At 34.9% G+C, this 20,856-nt stretch overlaps 1 protein-coding gene across 4 annotated transcripts in view; it reads right to left on the bottom strand.

Moving 5' to 3' along the window:
* The window catches only part of LOC126811227 (centrosomal protein 43), a 361,417-nt gene that overhangs the window by 242,269 nt on the left and 98,292 nt on the right, over nucleotides 1–20,856 (bottom strand). For all 4 annotated transcript variants that reach the window (XR_007675441.1, XR_007675439.2, XM_050536800.1 and 1 more), the window contains one exon: nucleotides 6,124–6,285. Coding sequence is in view for 2 of the 4 variants with exons in the window: in XM_050536800.1 (XP_050392757.1) it covers nucleotides 6,124–6,285 (162 nt within the window). In the remaining 2 variants the exon portion in view is untranslated. The remainder of the gene's footprint in view (nucleotides 1–6,123; nucleotides 6,286–20,856) is intronic.

Genomic DNA, 20,856 nt, shown 5'->3' with positions numbered 1-20,856 from the left:
GTGGGAGGGTCACCCTCATAAAAAAATTTTTTTTTAAATTTCAGTTTTCTGTAAGCAGTGAAAACACTATTTTGGCATTGTTTGCGGGGTTATAAATATAAACCTAAAAATCACATTAATACACCTATTGCACGATATTGTGATTGGACGTGTGAAAGGTTATTCGGGGTTAACGACGTATTGAATAACCAATGAAGTCGTGTTGAATCAACCGTGTTTTGATTTATAGACGCTTCGATTGGTGTTTTTATCATCTATCGAGTAATCTCGACTCAAACCTATAGTCTATAGCCTACTTACTACACTCGTCACTAGGCTTCCTATATTATTTTTTGTGGACGGTTTACTACTCAGTGATAAGCCTGCGCCGCAAAAAGAGGTCTCGCCTTTTATTATTAGTATAATGACTTCATGTGCGGCAGGTTAGTTTGCTTCTAAAAACACTGTTTTCCGTTCCAAAAAATACAAAAGTAATTTTCTACCAGATGACCATGGTTCTTTTCACCGAGACTAGATAATTTCTCACGGTGTCAGGATATAGCTATGGATAAGTTCATACAAGGTCAATAAATCCGCGGTCACTTCGGGTCACACTGTTGAGAAAATAAACCGATGGGTTTGTTTAGTAGCAAATCGAGCGTGAATCAACTCAGTTTGTACTGAAAAATTTTTGAGTGATATGTATGAACTGTCTTCACACATTCGGTTTATAATTAGCGATACACAGGTACAGTGGCAAGTGTTCTACTTCACAGACTGTTTACCTCCGAACTACCTCCGCACGAAATCCCCGATTTGGGTACTTGTTAAAAGAAAAAGAAATAGTACCTGTGCGCATGCCAGTAAAAAAAACCTAGGAGTTCGCGCATAAAAATGCCCGAACGTACCAGGCGCCAGGTCATCTAGTATCTCTCTTAGCGCCTCCTATAATATTACATACAGAGTTACACCCCCTGTAAATAGGTGATAAAATTAGCGATGTTTTTTGTTCATGTGCTTTTTTGATAAAATAAAATGCATTCATCGATTTTCTTCACAAAAATGGATAAATATTATCGAATGCATCACAATGGTAGACAGTAGTATCGAAGGTTGGTACAAAATGACAAGTTTACAGAAGTTATGTCCGAGATTTGAGTAAAGAATTTTCGTCCGGCGCAAGATTCAGCGACGGCCAAATTTACCGCTTCCAATGCATCCAAGCGTAATATTTAATTTATGTCGGCACAAAAAGCAACGAGATTTTATTAAGAGGCCACTCCCGTTAAGTTATGTCCGAGATTTGAGTAAAGAATTTTTGTTCGGCGCAAGATTCAGCGACGGCCAAATTTACCGCTTCCAATGCATCCAAGCGTAATATTTAATTTATGTCGGCACAAAAAGCAACGAGATTTTATTAAGAGGCCACTCCCGTTAAGCGGTCAGTTGTGAAAATTCCCTTGGGTGGCTGCTTAATGCAGATTCTACTGATTACCACACAAATAACGACAGGTACACCTTTTGAAGTTCACATCCGTAATATTCCAGAATAAATTAATTACTGTCTTCGTTTATTTAATTCGATGAAACGTTCGCGTTTCATAAGTACCGGTAGATGATCTAAAATATTAGCATTTTTCAACTATTGCCAGTATCAGAAAATGCCGAAGTCAAAATAAGCTGACACGGCAGCATGGCATTTCTTCATAACACAATTTGTAGTCTTTGTCGATCAGGTAACTAGTTACGTAACTTGGCAAAAGTTTTTATTCATTCGTCAATTGATAGACACACCGCACAATTGTCACGTGACAACCATACTTGAAATGGCTTTAAAATCAAAATTAAGTACGATTATGATATAGCCTTCAACAAAAACAATATTTTTAAAATTAAGGCTTTGTCAGAATGTGTATCAAATATAAAAAAAAAACATAACCGTAAGCGCTATTTAGAACTGGTTTATTGACCTAATTCCAAGCGATATGCCACGAGCCATTGGAATTCTACCAGGAAAATATATTATTAAATGACTGTTTTTCGGTGTTCTATCAGGGGATTATATTCAATTAAGATTTAAATTTACCTAACAATTTGCAACTGGTCAGTGAATCCATCAATGTATGATCCAGTTATTATTTTAATATCTGCCGGTACCTTGAATTCATACCGAGCGTGGAAGACCCTCGATTGGCAAACCATGCCGAGATCGTCTTCTTTCGCCACGTGGGTTTTGTGGTCTTTCTTAACTGAAGAATTTTTTCAACGATACGGCTATATTACGTATCGATATAAATATCGCTGGAACGTATTGATACATATCCGTGTATCGATATATCGACATAGCCCTAGTATTTATCAGTTACATTTTGGGCTGATTTTTTTAAACGCTAGATATGGTCCGCAATACAAAAGACACGCAAGAGAAACGTAGATCATAGCGAGCACACACGCCTATCTAAAGACCTGTCTTTAACTATACAAAGACCTGCGTTAAACACACGGTTAAATGAAATCGTACGGTAAAACAGTTTTACTTCCAAAATTTTGATTTAACACGTATGTGTCAAATAAAGCCTATTGGTCCTTGATTATACTCCTTTAGGTGCAGTTATCGCAACGAGCGAGAAAACACGCCAATTAAACAATACACACCAATGACATTCATTTTTTACCGGTCGGGTAATAAACATACCTCTACAGAAAAAGCACCGTCGCACAGTTTTTCACCCCTAGCGTTAATGAACTCACCTCTCTGACAGTTTTTCAACCTTGTTAATTAACGCACCTTATTTACAATTTTAATGCGGCAATACCGAGTAATAGTCGGGAAATTAATTTTCTTTCGATAGACATACAAATAACAAGCCAAACAGAGATTTATATAAGGGCTGCGTACAGATCAACCACTTAGTAGATCTCAGTGAAGTAAGTAATAATATTTTAAAATCAATTCGATATTTAACAGGTAACCAGTGTAAATTATATAAAACAGGAGTTATGTGGTCACATTTCTTAGTTAAAGTAACAAGTCTAGCTGCAGTATTCTGTACTTTTTGTAATTTATCTATCAGCTTAAAAGGTAAACCAACTAAAAGTGAATTAAAGATATCTAATTGAGAAGTGACCAGAGAATTAACCAGTGACTTAGTGGCCTCTACAGTTACAAATTTACGTATTTTACCTATATTTCTGATATTAAAATAGCACAATTTACAAATATTACTTACCTGAGCTCCCATATGCATAAAACTATCAATATTACGAGCAGAATAAGATGAAAATATATCACAATTACCAATTACAACAGGGGGGTTACCATGTGCAAATTGACTTAATTAATGCCTTGAGCCTAATAACAATATTCGGTTTTATCATCATACAGTTCTCAAGTTGCAATTTTGATCAATTGAAAGAAGATTTACAATTAGGTGTAAATGAAATATATAATTGAGTATCATCGGCATACAAATGAAAGCGGAGACCACATTTCCTGACAATATCACCTAATGGTGACTTATAGAGGGTAAATAAAATCGGACCAAGAACAGAACCTTTACTTGAGGAACCCCAGATGACAAAACAGATTCAGATGACGATTTACAATTAACTAAAATACACTGTTTTCTACCCACAAGATAGCTTTCTAAAAGATTTAATGCAGAGCCACAAATACCGAATTTAAATTGAAGTCTATGTAAAAGAATGGAAGGGTTCACCGTGTCAAAAGCAGCAGATAAATCTAATAAAATTAAAAATGTACATTTTCTATTATTTATTTCCATTAAAATATCATTTGAAACCCGGGTTAAAGCTGTTTCGGTACTGTGAAATTGTTTATAAGTACTTTGAAATGGTTCATACAAACAGTTATCATCTAGATGGGCCTTTATCTGAGAAGCATCGGGAATTTGCCGCCATTATGTTATCAAAAATTACAGAAATAACATTAGTATTTCTGATAGAAACATAAATTTCCCTAACATTATCATTAGGCCTATTATAGAAATGTTGATTTATTTGAATAAATTTATTTCCACAATATTTCTCTGTTATAATATTTATTATGACATTAATATCGTCCGATTCACTTCAATTGACACTCATTAGCCATTGTTCAAATTTGTTGTGAAGGCGTGAGGGGTGAGGTGATTACAAGAGACAGCGTTTGCATTATTTTTACGGATCGTATCAAAGCCTGTCTATAGGGGTTTATGAATTCTCTATTGCTCATGACAGAAAATAAGACTGAATCGTTTTAAAACTAGCGTTAAGAACCGGCGGCGAAATATTATCCTTCTGACAGTTCTTTTGGTCATTTAAATGAACCGTGAAATAGACCTTGGGGTTAAGGGACACGATAGCCAGGGGACGTAACCAGCAAACACAGTCTTTGTAGTCACTGGAAAATGGAGACAAACATAACGGAGGCGTAGGGTAAACAGGTCAAGCCTAATAATTCGTGCGGGATTCATTGAATTGTTCCGTTACATATATATTGTTTTATTTTGAATTATAAAAACATATTGAAAAGGTGTTTTTTTTATTCTAGTGGACGAACTTGTGAACTCCTCGGACACATAAATCTAATTATTAGTATTTTTTGCCGATGCATCGATAATACAAAAAAAGACTGAGAATCGAATCGGCGTCAACCGAATCAATGCATCGGCGATGCATCGATACTTGATATCAGCACTAGTGTCAAGTGATTTAAACCTTCAATATGTTACAGTCTTTCTTGTTGGTTGTGGTTTCTGGATCTTAAGATTAAAACTTGCCGGGAAATGATCAGATATTAATTTGTCCGAGACAGAGAGATTATCCAGTTTAATATCACATGGATTAGTTATCACCAGATCAAGAATATGTCCACCTGTAAAATATTCTTACTGAAGTTGGACTTTGGCCCAATACCAAAAATGACACTTACAAATGCATTACGGGTTTAACTAAACCAAATATTTTACATAATCTGTTGCAAAATGTGGGCGTATCCTGCCTGGCAGCCGCTGGTTACACTATTAGAGTACAAGGGGTGGCAATTTTATCCGGCAGTTTTGGTCTGATTTGTACAATCAGGGACCATAATCCATGAAGTTACGGTCCGATACATGCCAATATCGAAAGGAACCGAAATCTTGGGGAGATAAACCTATATTTCAAGTTTCGTTGAAATCGGATAAGAATTGTGACCTGTAGTGTGTTCACGAACAATTGTGGACGGACGGACGGACGAACAGGGGCGATGACAATATACATCCACATGAAAATGTGGCGTCCGGGCGGACGGACGGACAGGGGCGACGATAACATACGTCCAAATGAAAATGTGCGCACATAAAAATATGGTATCAAGGTTCGGACCCTCTACAGGAATATTTAGTTGTGCAATGTATTTTATTGAACGGGAATTGATTTCAAACACACAGGTAAGTTTATAATAACCAAAGTTAAGTAGCTTGTTCATAATCGAAGAAATCTGTTTAAAATTTACGATGGTTCAGACAATAAGTACAAATCAGATGATTTTTGGTGATTTTAAATGATTTTTACGAATTTTTAAACAAAGATTTGATATCAAATGAATGTGAAAAAAATTAGTGCTAAATACACAGGATTAAGTGACACCTGGGTTACAGAGAGAGGATCCACTAGCTAAAAACACGATTTTTCGTACAATCAGGGGCCATAATCCAATATTGAAAGGAACCAAGATCTTTGGGTTATAAACATGCATTTTAAGTTTCATCAAAATCAGATAAAAATTGTGACCTCTTAGAGTGTCCACCTGCTAAAAACGTAATTTTTCGTACAATCAGGGGCCATAATCCATGAAGTTACGGTCTGATGCATGCCAATATCGAAAGGAACCAAGTTATTTGGGATATAAAACCATATTTCGTCGAAATCGTATAAAATTTGTGGGGGACAAGAAATGTGAATGACAGGCAGCTGGTTGAATGAGCAGTTGGATGAACAAACACGTGGATGCCATTTTTCAACAACATTTAAATTAACCAGGTTCGCAAGTAAAGAACGTGAAAGTATAAAACTAATGCACTAGTCTATTACAGATACCTTAGACCAAATTTATTTTATTGAAATTATTTGATCACTGTTATACTATAGTGCCATACTCACATGTTGATTTTCTGTAATTATCTGTTCCATATGATTAGTTAGGTTGGATTGATCTTGTTTTTGTTGAAATACCTGTAGTAACAGAGGACTCTTGGATACATCACTATCATCAATCATATTTAATTCTTTCACTAAGGCATTGCGTCTTAAACTATCTGGTCCCTTAAAATATATAACAATTTAAACCATCTTACACATATATGTGCTGCTTTAAAATGTACTCAAGTTGATAAATAATACTAGTTATCTCACAATAATTAACAATGGGGCATAAATTTTCAGCAAAATATTCCATAATTATTGACAAGCCACAGAAGCTAGTCGAAAGAGAATATATTTTTTATTTGTGTGATTAGCATTCATGAAGAGCCTTCACAATCATACACAAGCAGTTGTCATTCAAGATATGCCAAGATATAGTTCATCCTCTCATCGTCCCAATACTTCATATCGAATTAGAAAACAGGCAATTTATATATAAGCTACGCGACACGTCGAATTACCCTATAGAACCTAATAACTACCAAACAAGCCAACAGTGAGGCTGATTTCCCCAGCCGAAATCCCAAAATAAATAGATGACACATATTAATTAATCGCACATTTATATTTTTTAAAAGTATCGAGCAATCAAACTGTACACTAAGTTTCATCACTCTCTATTAGATAGCATCAAGATTATCTTGTCCCAAAGCATCGACCAATGAAATTGATTAGCTCTGCTTAGCTTTAGCTCGAAATGTTAAACATTGAACTCAGTCAAGACATTCACCAAATGAACATCTACATCAAGTTTAAACATTCTACCTCAATTATCGCTCCTTAGCCCAAGCAGAAAATTATCATGCCCCAAAGCATCAACCAATCAGATTGCTTGTCTTCGAACTCCATCAAGGCATTCACCTAATTTGACACCTACACCAAGTGTGAACATTCTAACTCTCTTAGAATGAGAGTTATTGTGTTCCAAAGTCTCGACCAATCAAATTGCTTATTGCTCTGCTTACCCTGAAGCAGAACATGCTCATTATCGAACTTAGTCAAGGTATTGATGTAATGAAACTATGCAGGTCAAGTTTCATCACTCTCACTTAATTAGAACTAAATTTATCGTGTTCCAAAGCATCAACCAATCTAGTTCAGTTCTGAACGTAGGTCTCATTACACTAGGCCTCTACGTTCAGGGCTGAACTACAACCAATCAAATTGCTTATCTCTGCTTACCCTAACAGAAATTGCTCATTTTCGAATGCCATCAAGGTATTGACCTAATAAACACCTACACCAAATTTGAACCTTTTAGCTCAATTTGAAAAAGAGTTATTGTGTTACAAAAAGTGTGACTAGACAGACGGATGGACAGACGGACGGGCGAACAGACAGACAGATGAACTCATTTTAATAGTCTCCTGCTTTCTTCGAAAGGCGGGGGACAATAACTAAAAAATAACACCCAATAACTCCAAAATGCTGACTTTGGAAACACAAAAATAACAATTTAGTTGAAGACGTGTTTGCTTCGTGCCAAAATCGGAGTTTCACGCTTACTCATGTGAAGGGAGATAACTTGTTTATGTGATTTGTGTTGATAAGAACATAATGTATGCTTTCGCTACAATTTGTTGTAATGTAGGGTAATTAGTAATTGATTACTTCAATAACAATCAGCTACATCACGGAAAAGGTCCTTCAGATACGATTGGTGATATAATAGGCTGGTAGAAGAACTTAAAAAAAAACAAAAACAAATGATTCTTGTTTTTTATGAAAGGTATACTTGCATACAACTCCAGGAAAAAATCCACCAAAATCAGCCTTGGGCAAAAAAAGTTACACACGTTCTAGTTCTGGTACCAATTCGACTACTAAAATCCACTCTTCACACTTTTCTTCACATCTTTCGATACGCTGAGAATATATTTGTGTATCACAAATGCTTTTCAAGGTTATTTGACCATCAACGATACGATTATCGTCTGATTTGAGTAAAAGTTTAATTACATTGGCCCATTGTCTCAAAACAAGTTGCCCACAAATCGGTAAGAATGGATGCAAATGAGGATGTACAGTTCACAGAAGGCCAGTGTGTCGTCTGTAATGATGAATTGTCGTACGATGTTGTCAACAATCGCACTAAAGGTCTGAAAAAATTAATTGAATGCAGTAAAGAAAGAGGGGACAACAGATTGTCGCTATTCTTCTGCTCAAAACTGGACACGCAAAGTGATGAATGCATCACATTTCAGCTGCATGCAACCTGTAGAAGGGACTACACAAATGACAACCGAATTGAACTGACGAAAAAGCAGAACGCAAAATTGAATTGCAATAAAGCAGATCCTTGTCGAAAGAAATTGAGATCTAGCTTAGGATCATTTGAATGGAAGAGTGACTGCTTCATATGTAGCCAAAAAGCACATGTGGATTCTAAACATCTAGATCGTTCCGAAGTATTTGAAGTGAGGATAACGGGCGTCAGAACAGCTGTATTTGATCAGTGCGAAAAAAGGAATGAATGCTGGTCTACGGATGTATTCATAGGGTGAGTAACACAACCTGTTTGATTGCAGCTGAAGCAAGATACCACCGTACATGTTACAGGGAGTTTATTCGAGATGTGAACGCTAAAGACACAACGTGCGGGCACCCCCAATATGAAAGCATGCATGGGTATTTCCTATCGCTGTGTGAATGGCTTGAGAATATCGGCGACGCAGAATTATACACAGTTGACGATTTGATGGAAATCATGAACACCCTCGCCAATGGAGATGAATGTTACAGCTCTAATAGTAAGTGCAGGGGGACTGCACCACACATAACTTACATAAAAACAAATACATGGACAAGACATCATACTCAGAAACCATATCGGTGAAATGTATAAAAGATAGGTTGCCAGGCAACGAAACATACACCCACAGCAGCTGAATCGTCCGAGCGGTCGACAAGGGTTGTTGCATATTTATTCCTTGGTAGGTAATTGGGGGCCTTTACTAGACAGTTCCATACAGATCAGATTATAAATTTTGTCGTTTGAGGGTTAACAAGGTTCTACAGAGCATATGAACTTTGTTTTATACAAATCGAACAATAAATAATTGATCTAGGACTGAAAAACTGAATTAGCCTCGGGGGCCAAGGAAAATTTCCGAGACAAAGAATTTTCACATTTTTGCCCAAGTCAGAGGACTCGTTATTTTTGTGTAAAACACGACTAAAAAATATTCATAAATAAAAAAGTTTTTTGTAAAAATTTAAATTTTCTAAATTTGGTGCCTAATATCTGCGAAGATTTGCCGAAAATCAAAAATCAAAAGTAGCGTAGCTATGTGCTCTGTCTCCAACTATGCCAAAATGTATCGAAAGTTAAAATCCAATGATTTTTTTAAAATTACTGCAATATTTTAAAAATCGATAGCTTCGGTGATTTCGGACATTTCGCATTGTCGCAGAACGTTCAAAATAGCTTTATCCTCTAAGTCACACCCACTTTCCCAGTAAAACAGAAGAAATTGAAACGATGCGACAAGCAGTTGCTGAGATCTAATTAAAATGGAATTTGAATAATAACTAGACCTGCAAGCAGCACTGAACTGGCTTTCAGGAATCAGACAGGAAGTGTGTCATACAATAGCCCATTTATCGAGCTACCAAACGATACTTTAGATGTTTTCGGACATTTCGCATTGTCGCAGAACGTTCAAAATAGCTTTATCCTCTAAGTCACACCCACTTTCCCAGTAAAACAGAAGAAATCGAAACGATGCGACAAGCAGTTGCTGAGATCTAATTAAAATGGAATTTGAATAATAACTAGACCTGCAAGCAGCACTGAACCGGCTTTCAGGAATCAGACAGGAAGTGTGTCATACAATAGCCCATTTATCGAGCTACCAAACGATACTTTAGATGTTTTGATCCGGTCACACCCGACGGTGAAATCCTGATTGTTGCAAGAGCACCAATTTTTTTTACTGTCTTTTTTTTTTAAATATCGAATATTTATTTGACTACTTCCTGTTTACGGATCATTATCGGGATAGATTTAAAAAGTGGTATGGGAACTTAACTTCCTGTACCAGAAGTTTCAGAAAGATCCATTGGACATAATACCATTAGAAGCAGATTTACAGATATAACGATTTTTCGACTTTTGTCAAAGATTGTGGCCCTTTTGGACCATTTATTCTATATTGAGGCTTTTAAATTTGGATTCACACCATAGACCACCGTTAGGACTCTAAGTAACATAGATTTAAGAAAGGAAATAAGAGAAGTTTTCGAAATAAAAGCGTCTGAATAGGCTCAAAAAAAGAAAATAATAGATTTTCAGCGTTCCATTATATATTGCCTAGCCCGCGAATTTTTACCATTTAGATCTCATAAGATCGTCCATTGTTCGAACTATCCAATGACACTTTAGTTGTTTTGATTCGGTGGAATCTGGCGTAGTAATCACTTTTTTTTCGCAAGATCGCCATTTTTTTTACTTTTTACGTTTTTTTTCTCTCAAAATATCGGAAATTTTTTGACTACTTCCGGTTTTTGGATCATTGTCGGGATAGCTTTAACAAGTTGTTTGGTTACCTTACCTTCTGTACAAGAAGTTTCAGAATAATCCATTCAGCTGTTTTCCAAAGAAAGAAAATTAGAAGATCATTTTCAGTAATTTAAGGATTTTTAAACTTTTTTCAAAGATTGAGGTTCTTTTTGGACCACTTATATTATTTCAATGCTTTTATTTTTGGACTCACGCCATAGTCCACCGATAGGACTCTGATTAAAAAAAGTTTAAGAAAAATCATAGTTTTCGTTTTCGAGAAAATGGCGTCTCAAAATGCTCCAAAACGGAAAATACTAGATTTTCGATGTACCATAATTTATTTTCTAGCCATCTAAATCGTATCATTCAGATGTCATATGATAATCCATTAATGGGTCTATCCAGCGACACTTTAGTTCTTTTGGTCCGCTAAGATCTGATGGAGAAATCAAGTTTTTCGCACGAGTGCTAATTTTTTTAAACCTTTTTCTTCATTTTTTGAATACGTCAGGTATGGAGATTATTGTCGGGATAGTTTTAATAAACAATTTGGGCAATTAGATAGCCACAGGGCTCTGTAATGATATATTACATTATCTGATCATATAAAATGGCCATGAGAAATCCTATGTTCAAAAGTGCCAAAAATTCAAAAATGTCAAAATATCGAAAATTAAATTTCAATAACTCAATACATATTATACATCGTTAGAATCGTAATTAGGTCCGCTTTCTGAATGTGTAACCTTTCGATTTTCAGTACATTATTTTACCTATTCCAGACATTTCAATGTCTTATTGGATGGATTCATGCACAAGACTACCGGAGGGACTCTCGATAGGTAAAGTTTAAGAAAAATCCTTGGAGCAGTTTTCGAGATACAGGTGTCCAAAAACGCTGCAAATCAGAAAAATACTTGATTTCCAGCATGTCATTTTTTGCTGCCCTCTCATAGGATTCGTGTGGAATTCGTATCATATGATAGTCAAATCCCCAGGCTACCCACCGATACCTTAATTTCTTTAATCCGTTGATATCGGGTGGAGAAATCACGTTTTTCCCAAAAGCACCCATTTTTTGCGTTTTCTTCAAAATATCAGACAATTTTTCGACCACTTCCGGTTTAAGGATCCTTGTCGAAATAGCTTTATCAGTTGGATTTGGACAATAACTTCATTTTCCAGAAGTTTCAGAATCGTCGATTTGGCCGTAAAACGAAACTCGGGCTCACAAAATGGGCAGAAAATTCTAAAAAAATCGAAAAATAAAGGGTGATAACTCTGAATGAAAGTTATATTACTGGAATCGGATTGCCTTCATGTACCCAAAAATGTAAGTCAAATTTGAAAATTTTGAAAAATAACAAAAATTGTCTCTTAAACATCATTTTTCATTTTTCGAACGCTAGAAGTCAGCGACGAAGTTTCGAAATTTTCAACTGCTATCATCCGAGAAAAGACCCAGGGTTTCTGAAAATGTCATTTGTGTGAAAATAGGTACAGAATTGACGAAGTTACGGCCATTTTTTAATTTTTATGCACCGCACGAAATTCGGCCACTTCCGTTCTGCGCAGAAGTTTCCAAAATACTTTATCAAGTAGCTACCACCCAGTTTCCCGAGAGAAAATTGAACCCCAGATCGATATCTGTTTTCGATCATGGAGAAATAGGCTCCGGCGGTAAATAATAATAATAATAATTTTAGAAATCTAATAATAAGAACTAGACCTGCAAGCAGCACTGAACCGGCTTTCAGAAATCAGACAGGAAGTGTGTCATACAATAGCCCATTCATCGAGCTACTAAACGATACTTTAGGTGTTTTAATCCGGTCACACCCGACCGTGAAATCACGATTTTTGCAAGAGCACCGATTTTAACTAATTTTTTTTTTAATATCAAATATATTTATATGACTACGGTTTCACCGGTGCCACATTACCCTAAACATATGTCACTTCCGGTACCAATGAAACCATTAAACAGGTTTCCACATAAGCATTGCACACATCAAATAAAATGGACGCCGAATCAACCAAATCCAGCAATATCAATTCATTTTATACATTTGTTACATGTAAGTGTACAGTACTTCCGGTGATAATGAAAATGTCCAATTAGTTTTATGAAATCAGAAATGGCATAAGGCATCACATGGTGACAATTTTATGTAAATCGAATAATAATTGCCACTTTTATAGACCAAAAACCTTGAAAAGTGACTTGTATAAAACCGTCTATTTCTCTGCAACCGTACAAGTTAGAAACCATTTTCTGGTATCTGTATGATCGTATGGGTTTAATCTATTTGTTGATTGGAATCAAATATCATAATTTTAAAAACATTACAAATTAGACTCATTTGAATAAAATATCTGTTTTGAAGGCTAAAAATACAGTTTTTGCCAAAATGACGTTACTTCTGGTGATAATGAAATAATTGACACTTTTATGGACCAAAAACCTTGAAAAGTGACCTGTTGAAAATCGCCAATTTCTCCGCAACTGAACAAGTTAGAAACAATTTTGTGAAATCTATATGACCTTATGGATTTTATTAATATGTGAATGTAAACAAAAAATTAAAATTATTAATACATATTAAATAATTCTTGTTTGAAAAAAATATTGATTTTAAAAGTTAAAAATGCACTTTTTGACAAAATTTATTCACTGCCGGTGTCAATTTTAAATTGTAATCAATTTGATATGACGCATACTTGCTTTTTGGATCAAATGGTGTCACTTTTGTGAAAATCCAATAATAATTGACTATTTTACAGGCAAAATAACGAAAATAGTGACTTATGCAAAACTGCCCATTTCTAGGTAACTGCTTATATTACAAACTAATTTCAACATACATTTTCTCCGTATGGATTATAGCTACAAGTTTATAAAAGTTACGTAGAAATATCTTAAAATCTGAAAAGCCTGAATGGGTTGTAAATAGGTCAATTTTACACCTTCTTTCACCTCTTAATCGAATTTGCTCGAAAATGAAATCGAAATTAAAAAAACTGTTTCCAACATTTTGTGCGCCTTTAAAGGGCACACTCTCTTAGTTATATCAGTTTTTAAAAAAAATAATATTTGCTTTCGAAAAATGGTACCTAACTGTCAAAATTGTAGTTTTTGGTAAAATTAAGCCACTTCCGGTGCCGACAGGTAACTCTATTGGTAACAAAAAAAATGACAATTGAGACAATGGAGTATATGAACTTTGTTTTATACAAATCGAGCAATAAATAATTAATCTGGGACTGAAAAACTGAATTAGTCAATGGCGGCCAAGGAAAATTACTGAGACAAAAAAAAAATCACATTTTTGCCCACGTCAGATGACTCGTTAATTTTGTGTAAAACACGACTAAAAAATATTCATTAATAAAAAAGTTTGTTGTAAAAATTTAAATTTTCAAATTTCGAACGACAAAAGCCCTAGATGAATGTTCGAAATTGAAAAATGTGAGATAGCCATTGTCTCGGAAAAGATTCAGGGTTTCCAAAAATGAGAATTGTTTTAAAGTAGGTAAAGAATTTGCGAAACCACAGCCGATTTTTGATTTATTGCTACCGTTCAAAATTCGGCCACTTCCGGTCTGCACAGAAGTTTCAAAAGTACTTTATCGAGTAACCACCACATGGTTTCCCCGAAAGAAAATTGAACCCCAGATTGATATCTGTTTTCGATCATGGAGAAATAGGCTCCCACGGTAAATAATAAAAATAATAATAATAATAATTTTAGTAAGTCTGAAAGCCTAATAATAATTTTAACAAAAACAATAGTGTTTCACACAAGCTACGCAGTGTGAAACCCTAATAATAATAATTTTAGTAAAAACAATAGTCTTTCAGACAAAGTCTGAAAGCCTATAATGATTAGTAATTACTATTTTTTCAAAGAAAATCCAATAACATACAGTTTAGTTCAAATTATACACTTAAATAGTAGCTCTATTCAAAATAGTTTCTGAGAACACACCTTCATCCATTTAAGGTTTATCATAATACAGCCCAAATGTTGACTCATTTGACCAACGTGCTGTATCTAAAATTGTTCTAATAGGAAGAATATTATAAGGTACAACCAGCGGCTGCCAGGCAGGATACGCCCACATTTTGCAAGAGCTGGATAGAGAACAAGCTAAAAACAAACATGATTTTTTGTAGTCAGGGGAAATAATCCAGAAAGTTATGGCCTGAAATGTGCAAATATCGAAAGGGACTGAGATCTTTAAATTTGTGATAAAAAGATATGTTTTAAGTTGCATCAAAATCGGATAAAAATTGTGACCTCTAGAAGGTCCACAACAGGGGTTCCACTTCAAAATTTTCCATGAGATCCCTCCAAAAACGTGGGGTTGCTGTCCCCGGGGGCCGACCATGCACCCAAAACAATAAAGACAATCGTTAGGGTTGTAAGGAAAGGGTAACTAAGTTCCAAGATGATTCATTCAAAATTGCGGCCTGGAAACGATACACCCAACAATTGGGCGTGGCTATGTCCCTGTGGGTCGGGCATGCACAAAATCAAAAATGATCATCATTACTGTGTAAGGAATAAGTATGCATAGTTTTAAGATTCGCTTAGTCACAACCATCAAAAGTGTAACGACGGGATGGACAATCTGATTGATGGACTAAACACGCTATCCCCTCATTCGTCTAGTTTAAAAGGAACAAACAGAACTATAAATATATTTTCTAAAACTCTTTTAATTTTGAAATTATATTGTTTTCACATGTGCTGAGTGTTTTAGCGAATAGTTATAGAAAGGGTCTTGTAGATTAAGACTATAGCGCATGTGCAGTTTTAAACTTCCGAGACGACAAGTCGATGATACGACAGTTTGTCGTTTTGTCGTGCCATCTTAATCTAAAAGACCCTTTCTATAACTTATTCGCTAAACACTGAGAACTATTAAGTGGTTGATCTGTATGCAGCCCTTATATAAATCTCTGTTTGGCTTGTTATTTGTACGTCTATCGAAAGAAAATTAATTTCCCGACTATTACTCGGTATTGCCGCGTTAAAATTGTAAATAAGGTGCGTTAATTAACAAGGTTGAGAAACTGTCTGAGAGGTGAGTTCATTAACGCTAGGGGTGAAAAACTGTGCGACGGTGCTTTTCTGTAGAGGTGTGTTTATTACCTGACCGGTAAAAAATGAATGTCATTGGTGTGTATTGTTTAATTGGTGTGTTTTCTCGCCCGTTGCTATAACTGCACCAAAAGGAGTATAATCAAGGACCAATAGGCTTTATCTGACACGTATGTGTTAAATCAAAATTTTGGAAGTAAAACTGTTTTACCATACGATTTCATACGCAGATCTTTGTATAGTTAAAGACAGGTCTTTAAATAGGCGTGTGTGCTCGCTATGATCTACGTTTCTCTTACGTGTCTTTTGTATTGCGTACCATATATATAAAGTTGCATTTAATGAGATAAAAATATGGACCTTGATCTATCGTTTATATGTTATATGGTCTAGCGTTTAAAAAAATCAGCCCAAAATGTAACTGATAAATAGTAAATAAATACACGTCAATGTTTCAAATATTTGGAGTTTTTTAGTTTTTAGTAGCGAAAATAAATTAACGATTAGTTTCTAAATTATTTATGGTGCCGAAAAACATCAACTACATGTATTTGCATATCAGTATTGAGGTCAACCATGATAGATAGATTTTATTACATAAAACACCCTTTCAGGAAGCATGTAAATTATACATTACGGTCAGCATAATAAATACATTATAAAAGTGGATGAAAAATATATAAAAAGTGGTTGTAAATTACATAAAAAGTTAATGAAATGTACATTTATATACATTGAGGGAGTATGTATGATTATCGCGTAATTCGACATAAAATTCGGTAAATAAGAGTGATTTGAATTGCTAAAAAAAAGATGAAATATGTACAATATAAATTATACTCTCTATACAAGACTACAAGATGACAATTGGTTATTGAAGGGGATCTCATTTTAGACATTGTTTCTTTGATTAAACGCGTAAGTTCAAATATTGACCTTTGATTGATAGTATGCATTGAAGGCCGAGCCAATGGTGCCGAAATGAAAAATCAAAATCAGCATGGTATTGTATCTGTCCCGTGGATTCAGCGAAGATTTTAGAGGTCCATAAATTTATGATTACTGAATGATAGATCTGCTCCCGATAGAACTAGACGATATAAATACTTGGGATGTGATGTGAACATTTAAATAACACTGTCTATATTTCTAATCGTTTTTTTTAAAATACAACATTAGAGCACTGGTATCATGTATATACAGTCAAACTGGGGGAAAGCATTGTCATCTCTTTGCTATGGTTGATTGATCAGAATGTTTGAAAACGTTGACCTATATAGGGTTACGTAACAAATGTGGTGTTTTGATACTTAATTGGGGTCATAAAGTAATAAACTAATTAACAAGCTACATGGATCATTTATTTCAACCAAAATGTGTATTAGAAGTTGCTGTCTGAATTACGGTTGTTAATTTTATTTATAGATTTATTAATTGACTGTTTTCGCTAACTTAAAAAATCGTGCAATATGAAAAATAAGGTAATTTATGTCTAAAAATTTTTTATGGCATGTAAAATAGAATGAATACATAGAAACGTTTATAGTAAAATTTACTGCAACCAGTAACAAACTATCTCTTGATAGTTGTAAGATGTTGTACATATCTATATTCTTTAAAACAAACTATTTAAAACACTGTAATTTAAACAGGCTTTTAATAGACACTACATGTCCATAATCTTGATTTTTTTTTAATATGATTAAATTTTCACTTTGTTAAGTGTCCTTAAACAATTAAGTTACGTGGAAGAGCGCACTATAATAATATATAGTGTATCAATATCGCCCATGCATCTGTTATCACTCGTCACTCCAGTCAGTTATATAGAGGGATAAATCGTGTTTTCCTTTTGCGTTCGTCACTTCCGATTGTTGAAACATTGATTACGCATCTATCGTAGCAATGATCTCTGTAATAAAATATTATTTGGAGCGTGTTTAACAAGTTCTATCACATATGTGATAATGACTGGCACCAATATTGTCCTTTTATATATGTATAACAGTAACAAAATTTCAATTTATAGTATTAATATTGCTTTGTCCCCTTTATCTCCGATGATGATAATAAATTTGAATTACTACTCCGTACCAGTTGGAAACGTAATTGTCTAAGGTCTAAATGAAATGTGAAGTTTAATCAAATCAAATTGGATTGGGGAACAGGGTAATGTATTTTTGCATAAAATTACAATGCTGTTTGGTTCGAATCTTCGTTGGGCTGTTCATCTATTTAACGAGCTATATGTTCTTTCAGTTATTATAAAAAAACATGCAATACACAAACAGTGTACGCGTTATGATCAACGCTTCCCGATAAGCTACTGATTTATCAGAATTTTCAAAGAAAAAATTGACAAATTTTATAGTTTAATATCAGTATCTTCTCAAATAACAGAACAGTTTTCCAATACGTGCGAATAAGCTCGTGCATGCCTTTACATGTATAAATAGAATTGTTACTTGATCAAAGAGACTGCCGACACCGTGCTATGCCCGGACTATGCGTGAAACGGTGAGACGCGAAGTCTGAAATGGTTGGGTTGACATTTGAATTATATTATTTTTATGATCAGCAATCCGGTTATATAGTACAAATTTGAAGACACAAATAATAACTTGTCGGAAGACGAGATTAAGTATATTTATGAGAAGTATATTTACTATTTACGAGAATCAGTATATTTACATACGGCAAATTTGGCTTATTCGCTATATACCCGGGGATATTCAAATTGGGGCCTACCTGTTCGATATCTATAAATGACGACATAGCATTTCGTGCGATAGATTAAGTCCAATATTTTTATTTTTATTAAATGCAACTTCATCTATAACTAGCGTGACGATATGGTACGCAGTATAAACGCCAGGTATACTCGTAACAATAGAATACAAGCCACGAAAAATGATTACGTGACAATTCGGGCGTATATGTTTCTTTGATATGTTATATCGCGGGACAATTCTGTAATTGCATAAAAAAAACAGCTATTGTATGCGATGTACATTTAGTGAAAAGCTAAAGTAATTTTAGTTTAAATATATCATTTGTGTGGGAATTACCACTGTTTGGTTGGTTGTGTCGTAGTATTTATCAATATGGAGATTTCTCCTTATGGATATTGCTATTGAAGGTAGGATGCACAATTTACGCATCGTGGCGTGTCAGATAAAGCCTATTGGTCCTTGATTATACTCCTTTTGGTGCAGTTATCGCAACTAGCGAGAAAACACGCCAATTAAACAATACACACCACTGACATTCATTTTTTACCGGTCGGTTAATTAACACACCTCTACAGAAACCGCACCGTCGCACAGTTTTTCACCCCTAGTGTTAATTAACTCACCTCTCAGACAGTTTTTCACCCTTGTTAATTAACGCACCTTATTTACAATTTTAACGCGGCAATACCGAGTATTAGTCGGAAAATTAATTTTCTTTCGATAGACGTACAAATAACAAGCCAAACAGAGATTTATATAAGGGCTGCGTACAGATCAACCTCTTAGTAGTTCTCAGTGAAAACACTTAGCACATGTGAAAACAATATAATTTCAAAATTGAAAGAGTTTTAGAAAATATATTTGTATAGGTCTGGGTTGTTTTTTTTTTTGGGGGGGGGGGGTGGTGGTGTTGTTGTTTTACGTTTTATCTGTCAACACTCTCTACAGGCTGCGAATCTAGATGGACTTTGGTCAAATTTGGAACAATCATTATTTTCAAAGAAAGGATGACACCGTCGGATGTAAATGCATGACCGAGCCACTACTGTCATATTGAAACATGTTTTTTTTTTTAAAAATCTGTTTTCTTCGATCGACTGACTGCTTCCCCTGTTTTCAAGTTAAATGATGATCCATTGGAAGGAACATATGGAGTAAATGTACGTTATCATTGACACGAATTCAAAATGTAATATTTCTCATTACTACCCTATGTGGTTTTAATCAATTTTAGACATATTATTTTCCAGTCGTATCAAACATAATTGATATCATTTTATTGATTCTGAAATTATTTGTAAAACGAAATACGAGATGTGGGGGTGGGGGGCATATGGGACTTTTAGAGTGTGTTCATAGTTAAAGGCAAAACTGGGCCTATTTTAAATCATCTAGGCCTCGATCCCATTAGTGATGCCAAACGGGTGAATATGCGATAAGGTCAATAACAGCTGCGAATCGTTTTCTGCACCAAATAAAAAAACCTCTCCTGCAACTATTGGGGTGGCGTGCTACACTAATGCGGTGATTTTAAAGAATGTGGCCGATTTGATTCTTTCTACAATCACCTTCCCACCCTGTAATAAAACCAATATGAAATCTTCTGAAATCTCTTCTAGACTCTCGCTCCAATCATCTATAAGTATTGGTGGGTGTCGTACACGAGTCAATGTATGCTAACTTATTCGATACCTCCCGACACCACTTCTAATTCAAGGAATTAACATAGTTAACTCACTTTGGTCCTGCTATTGTAATTCTAGATTTTTTGAATATAATACCAAATATAATTCACTTTTGGGCACAAAATGTTCCATTAATTTGAGAAAACAAATAATTAATCAATGTTTTTCTATTATCTCTTTAGCACGAGTCTTATTTATATTTATCTAATCTGCTACTTATATGATGTAATAAGTACAGCTGTGTTTTTGTGACTTGTAGAAAGAGACTAAGCCAACATCTCGAAGTTACGATAAAATTAACACAATGATACTACAGAGTAAAGTGTCGTGTGATTGCGTCAATACTGTCGTGATGTTGTGTTGTCGCGTTATGAAAAGGGCGAGATTTAACATGGCCACTATCAGCCACCATAGTGTTGAGTTATAATGCCTTGACTATCTTGACTAATATTGCACTCAGGCCCCTAATTAGCTGGATCATGCCTGATCAGCGTGTCAGTCCTTCACGTTTAAGGGGAGCTTTTGCTCCTGCTCCTCTCAACACATATCGGCTTTCCTTCGAAGGAGTCATTAAAGACTCCTGCAAATTAGCTAAATCGCTCTCCTAAATATTGAGATTAATAAACTACTTTCAGTTTTTGTTTACTTTTAAACTGCATATA

Source organism: Patella vulgata, chromosome 2, assembly GCF_932274485.2.
Source record: "Patella vulgata chromosome 2, xgPatVulg1.2, whole genome shotgun sequence".
Taxonomy (NCBI): Eukaryota; Metazoa; Mollusca; class Gastropoda; family Patellidae; genus Patella; species Patella vulgata.
The sequence above is the reverse complement of the archived record's forward strand: the minus strand, read 5'-3'. Positions and strand labels throughout refer to the sequence as shown.